The sequence below is a fragment of the Sitodiplosis mosellana genome, unplaced genomic scaffold (genome assembly GCF_009176505.1).
Source record: "Sitodiplosis mosellana isolate CC-2019 unplaced genomic scaffold, AAFC_SMos_1.0 Smas_scaffold_242, whole genome shotgun sequence".
In the NCBI taxonomy this organism is placed as follows: domain Eukaryota; kingdom Metazoa; phylum Arthropoda; class Insecta; order Diptera; family Cecidomyiidae; genus Sitodiplosis; species Sitodiplosis mosellana.
The window spans coordinates 1-7168 of NW_022595484.1; the positions used below are offsets into that span (position 1 = coordinate 1).

At 41.2% G+C, this 7168-nt stretch overlaps 1 protein-coding gene across 1 annotated transcript; it reads right to left on the reverse strand.

The window, feature by feature from the left end:
- Nucleotides 1-1219: 1219 nt before the first annotated feature.
- LOC129570826 (uncharacterized) lies at nucleotides 1220-2892 on the reverse strand (the record flags this gene model as incomplete). The annotated part of the gene is made up of 1 exon (XM_055450547.1): nucleotides 1220-2892. A coding segment is annotated over exon 1 (1673 nt), but the record flags the coding sequence as incomplete, so codon positions are not given.
- Nucleotides 2893-7168: the final 4276 nt, after the last annotated feature.

The following is a 7168-nucleotide window of genomic DNA, read 5'->3' on the forward strand; positions in this document are numbered from 1 at the left end:
ACTCGTATTGAGCAAATCGGCTGATATGCAGAAGGCAACTGTCAGCCATACTTAAACTTATTTCTTCGCATGGCAGCGCCATTCGATACACTCCTCTCCAAAAACAACTGTTTTTAATTACTCTCTCAAATCTGATCCCTACTCAAAATCAAACTCTGATCCTTATATCTACTCCGATGATTCGACCGGTAGAATACACAGCTTCTGAACTGGCCGCCTGAGTCTGTTGGTCGCCGTTTGAACAATCGCATTTCGAACCAAACCGTCCTTGCTCGTGATTAACTCAACTATCCTTCCAAGTGCCCAGCTTGTTGGTGGGAAATTCTCTGTTTTGATCACGACAAGCTGTCCAATGCTGATTCCTTCCTTTTCTCTCCTCCATTTCTTTCTCTCCTGCAGTGTGACCAAATATTCCTCTTTCCATCTATCCCAAAAATGTTGCACCATTTTCTGGCGCTCTCTCCAACGCTTAACTCCAATCGACTGTGGTTTGGGGTCAATAACAAACGGTAACGGCGTTATCAAAGGCTCGCCTACCAAGAAGTGACCAGGTGTTAATGCCTGCATGTCATTTGGGTCGTCACTTATCGGATTCAGCGGCCTTGAATTTAAGATGGCTTCAATTTGAGTGAGTACCGTCGCTAAACCTTCGTATGTCATTATTTTCATTCCAATCGTTCTTTTCAAGTGAAATTTCATTGATTTGACAGCAGCTTCATATATGCCACCTTGATGAGCTGCTGGCGTCATGAATTTCCAAACTGTTCCTTTGCCATGCAAATGATCTAATGTTTCTTTCCCAATCCAATATTCCAATGATTTTCTCAGTTCTTTCTCTGTTCCAACAAATGTAGTCCCATTGTCGCTGAATATCTTCTCACATCTACCTCTCCTAGCGATGAATCGTTCATAACACTCGATAAATGCTATTGAAGTGAGATCTGAAACGATATCAATGTGAATCGCTCTTGTTTTCAAACAAACGAATATCGCAACCCAGCATTTCTTTCTTTGCTGTTCATTTGATGCACCGGGTACAATGACTTCAAATGGTCCAGCATAATCTATCCCCGTGTGTACAAATGGCTTCCCACTCTGTACTCTTTCCATCGGCAATTCTGCCATCAATTGTGATTCAGTGCGAGCATTCAATCTGACGCAAACGACGCATTTGTGTACGACGTTTCTCAAAGCATTCCTAAGTTTGGGTATCCAATACTTTTGTCGAATGAATTGCATCATCACTTGCACACCTCCATGATCTGTTTCCCTATGAGCATATTCCATGATAAGGCAACCCAAACGTGATTCGTGTGGAATGATGAACGGGTGCTTCATCTCATAATCTAATTCCGATCTATCCAATCTGCCTCCTAGTCGTAATAAACCTTCGTTGTCTAAAATCGGCTTTAACGATTCCAATTTGCTTTTTTCTGGCAATTTTCCATCTTTCCTAATCGACGTAACTTCTTTATTCCAATGCTCTTGTTGTGATTTCCTTATCAAATACAACATCGCTTCGGTTTTCTCTTCGTTTGAAGGTGGTACAACTCCTTGTACCACTTCTCCTCTCCGTTTACGCGTCTTTTTCAATTTTATCTGTCCTAATCTAATCCTAATAAATCGATTGACATAACTGATAACGTTTATTGCTTTCTCCAATTTGCTTGTATATTCCAATAGCGGAACGTTTCTGTTTGTTCCCTTGATGCCGATTCGCAGCTGATCTCTGAAAACAGTGAATGTGTTGACCTTAACTTCATCCATGGCCTCTTCAGGTGGTTTCTGCATTATACTAGATGCAGGCCATTCCGATTGTGACAGTAATAGCCAACTCGGTCCGTGTAGCCACAAGTCATTGTCAATCAAACCTGATGGTGATACACCTCTTGTCAAAAGATCTGCCGGATTATCTGTCCCATCAATGTGTCTCCAGCATCTGATTTCCGTATTTTCTTGAATAGATGCCACTCTGTTTGCCACATACGTTTTCAACGTGCAAGGCTCTTTCCTTATCCAATAGTACGCAACGCTCGAATCTATCCAAAGAAATTGCTCTACTGTTGGCCATTCCATCTGTTCAGTCACATCTTTTACCAATCTCGCCAACAGCTCGGCAGCCGTTAACTCCAACCTTGGTAGAGCCACTGTTTTCACCGGTGCGACACGTGATTTTGTCGTAAGCAAATTACATACCACTTTCTTGTTTATGCTTTCAACTCTAACGTAAACATTTGCTCCGTAGGCTTGTTCACTGCTGTCGGAGAATCCATGTATTTGGATCCTTATTTCTTTTCCAGTGCTCAACCATCTATCTATCCTAAAGCTTTCGATACATTTTATGTCTTTCCAAAATTCTCTCCATCTGTCCACAAATTTCTCATTCAATTCCTCATCCCATGACACTTTTTCTTTCCACAAATCTTGTATCAATATCTTTCCGCGGATCGTGATTGGAGTTATGTAGCCGTTTGGGTCATAAAGTTGAGCCACATGACTCGCAATCGTTCTTTTCGTGATCTTTCCGATGTCATTCGGGTTTTTCACGACGAATGTGAATCTATCCTCATCAATCAGCCATTTCAATCCTAAAATGGTCGATTGGTCCTCTTCCTCCTTGAAAAGCATTGCTTTTTCACTATCCGAATTCATGGCATTGCGGACATTCTTGTTGTTGGATTTCCATTTTCTCAATTCGAAGCCCGCACGTGACATGATCTTATCCATGTCTTTTGCTAGTTGTATGGCATTCTGTTCCGAATCTGTCCCAGTTACGCAGTCATCCATGTAAAAATCTTCTTTGATTGCTTTCGCAGCTTTAGGAAATCTTTTCTCTTCCTCCGTCGCAGCCTGCATCACGCATCGTACTGCTAAATGCGCTGACGACGTCATTCCAAAAATGACTACCTTCCACCAATACTCCTGTAAAGGTTGATCGGTAGTCTCTCTCCAAAAAATTCTTTGCAAATTCCATTGCTGTCTGTCCAATTTCACTTGGTTGAACATCTTTTTGATGTCAGCGTACACTGCGATTCTGTGCCTCCTAAATCTCATGATTGTTTCATATAAATCTCTTTGTAACTTTTGATCCAAGTAACTGAATATCGTTCAATGATACTCCCATATCTGTCTTACAGCTAGCATCAAAAACAATCCGATCATCTTTAGATATAGAGTGATGCGGAATGTAATACACTAGCTCGTTGGGCTTCGGTCTTTCCGAAGCTCTTTCCAAGTGTCCTAAGCGTATAGATTCGCGCATTTTCTCTACATATTTCAACCTCATATTCTCATCTCTTCCAAATCTCTTTTCCAAATAGAGAAAACGCTTCAATGCTATCTCTCTTGAGCTTCCAAAGCATCCAATATCCGATTTCAACGGGATCCGAACGGTGAATCTACCCGATTCGTCCCTCCTAAAGTTTTCCATAAAATGTCTTTCCACTTCTAATTGTTCTTTCGTTAACCTTGATGCAACTGGCACTTGATCTTGTTTCCATAATCTCTCTAAAAGTCTGTCCAAATGAATGTCATCTCCGCATTCAATCATTGCATTTGTCTGTCCAATTCCAAAATTATCCATTTCATCTAGGTCACTTTCCGGATCTATTCCAAATATAATAATTCCAAATTTCGTTTCCATTTACGCAGTACCATCTATCGTTCTATCCACTACTGAAATAATTATCCTTGCAAATAATCCTACTCCGAACAACAAATGCACCTGCTCCGGCACCCAGTAATTCGGATCAGCGAAGTCCATTTCATAGTTGTTTTGCATTTTGAACGGATTCATTCTCCGATCCGGCATGTACGGTGCTCATCCAGCGTCTTTGGGCATGATCCAGAACACTGCTTTTTCGAAAATATCATCGTTAAACCACGCATGAATCTTCAACGTTACCTTTCGGCGAATTTGGAACGCTTGTCCGTTAATTCCAATCATGCGACGTGACATTGGCATCGAATTCAAGCTTTCTTTCAGTTTTGTGTCAAAGAGACTATAACTTACTCCATTGGGCTGCGCCCCCGTGTCCATGAATGCTCTTGCCGAAACAAATTCATTTGATCCAATTGCAACTCTCACTACTGCTGTTGGGAGGAAAGTACTTTTTTCGTTTATTTGTAAATCAAAGTCAGCGGTATAAGGCAATGAATCAGTTTTCTTTATTTTATTTTTCGGTTCTTTGTTACAATTCCAACGTCTCTTTCCTTTTTGAATCTTATCCATTTTTTCCAAAATCAACTTATCTTTCTGTTCCAATAACTCTATCTTACTTTGAACCAATTCCAATTTATCATTGAATAGTGATTCATCCTCTTCCGATTTCTTCTGTCCTTTGTTCATTGCCGAATCGCCACTGCCTTTCTTTCCAAAGTTGTTTCCATTTTTTCTTTCCGATTTGTCGTTCAATTTGCGTTTCTTCGCTGGCGTGGGGCTGTCTAGTCAATCCGATGGGCCTCCAATTGCACCATGATTTGCGCTGAATTGATTGCTCAACTTGTGTGGGCAGAGCAGACTGTTGTGCATCGTATCATTTCTGCATTGCACATAGCTACAACGTCGTGAATCGTCACATTCATTCCGGCTGTGGCCCTTCTTGAGGCAATTCAGGCACAGCTTGCGTCGCATTGCGAAATCTTTCCGAGCGTACGGACTTAACGCCAAGAAATTTGGGCACTTAAAAATCGGGTGCGTCTCTCCACTGTTCGGTGGACATGCTTCGCATGGATATGCCTTTGGTATAGCACCGGTTTTCTTTCCACTTCGATTTGTCTCGTTGGCTCTTTCCAATGCATATTCATTTCCAACGCTGATTGTCATGCTCCGCCGAGCTTCATTCGTACGCTTTGATGCAGCAGCTTCTCTATCCAAAAATTCCAACATTTCCAAAATTGTCGGTGTATCTTTCCCATTGCGTACCTTTTCCCATTCCTTTGCCGTAGCGTTGTCCAATCGCTCGTGTAATCCATGAACAAGCACGAAATCCCAGTGTTCAACCGGATATTTCAATGCACGCAATTGACGAACGATTTCGTGTGTCTTGTTTGACATATTCTCAAAGTCATTTGCTGACGCTGGTGAATGCAAGGCCGGCAATGCGTAGAAATCATTCATGTAGTCGCGTGCAATTTGGTATGGCTTGTCGTATGTGGCCACGATTCTATCCCATGCTTCTTTGTAGCTATCACCTGATTCTTGTCTCTCTCCTAATACTTTAGCAGCCTCTCCTACCATTGAACTAACCAGGTGCATGAGCTTGAACGATTCATCCACATTGTCATTGCTGTGGACAGCCGCCATAAACCGGTCGCGGAAACCCAGCCATTTCCGCCGATTTCCGTCAAACTTTCCCCATGTATTGGGTATGGTGTGGACTGGCATAACGACTTTGATCTGTGTTTGCTCTAAATTATTACCAGCTTCGCTTGCTGCTCGACTTTCGGCTTGAACTTTTCTTTCCAATTCGTCAATCTTTGCTCCAAATGTCGAACTCGCATCATAAAATTCTTCTTCCATGATAGCGAAGCAATCATCGTATGATTGTACCAGATGCTCTTCAACCAACTCAATCAATTCACGATATGTCATTTTTGCTTCTTCCCATTCTTTCATAATCTCTCCGTAGCGAATGCTCAAACCTCTATGGTTAAGTGTTCCAAATCTATCCGACAACGTGAATGTATATGCACGATGGATCACTTTTTGATGCGATTGGAATGCTCTTGCCAATTTACTTGTTGTCTGTATGGCTTGCTCCAATGGTTCATTGGCTATTTCCGATCTTTCCGTATGATCTTCATCGTTATCATCTGCTCTATCCAATGGTTCATTCATGCGTCCATTTGCATCGTTCTGTCCGTCTTGATCCAATTGTAGAGCCCCATCGTCTTGCACATTTTGATTTTCTGGTGGAGGTTGTGGCTGCTGTACAACATTTCTTTCTGTCCGTAAAACTTCAGCTAAAGTTGCTGTCGTTCCATCTCTCCCATGCGTACTAGAGCTTGCGGCAGCAGCCGGTTGGTTTGCTCTTTTGGCTCTCGATTCCGTCTTTCCACCTTTCGATTCTTCCGCTAAATTCAAATGAAGAAAATCTATTAATTTCTATCCGATCAAAAAAAAAAAATAATCCTATAATTCAATCCTATTTATTGCGACAGTGTGTGAATTCTACTTTGGTTTAAACTCTCTTTCTATCCAAATCTAATTTTCTTTCTCTTTCCTCCTATGAGCTCGTCTTTGTCAATATGAACGCATCACATTCATAGACTCCAATCCAATCCAATTCCAATGTTCATTTGCGCAAATAAACTAAAAAACTATTTCATTCCAATTCCAATGTTCACTTTAGAACCTTTCCCAAATCTGATCAAAACTGCAATTCCAATTTTTTCTCTTAAATCCAATCCAATACTCATCCAAATTTCTATTGAAAAACGCCCTGTGGCCCGCTTTGGTCGACACAAAACGGGCACAGCACAATTCAAAGCCTTATTTGTTTTCCAAGAATTGTATACATGTCTGTGCCTGTTCACGTTGTGAATGTGTTTATGCAAAGGCTGCGACTCACTGTTGCACGCGCAAACCACGCGCTAGCAGCGTGCACATCAAACAATTTCTCAGAAATCACGGGCTATGCGAATTTCACAACACTGTCTAATCATTGCGATCGATTCCTATTTTTCGTTATTTCTATCCAAAACGATAATTATCTATCCGATTATTCTTATTCTTTTCCTACTTTTTGTTTCCTATCTTTTTCGCAATGAATTCTATTCCAAATCCAAGTTTTTCAAGTATTTCACAACTCTGCGCAATTCCCATTCACTCTCTTCTTAATCCAATACTTACTCTTTGTTTTCGATGATTTTGGAGTTTTTGGAGGAGCCATTTCTGACCTTTTTCACCGATATACAATCGAATATTTCAATTTATGAAAATTTCAAACCAAATTTCACCGTTCAATTTCAAGAGATAAATAAGAATTCGCGAATGGCGTTGTTTTAGCAGAGTTGTTTATGCACACTTGTTGCTTCGAGTCTCGTCACCACAGTAATGCCGGTGACAACAACTCTTTTCTTTCTTTCCGTTTTGTGCTCTCTCCGATGCTACACACTTCGTCCATTGAGCGTGTATATGTGCAGTGCTCATGCTGTCGCATCTGCT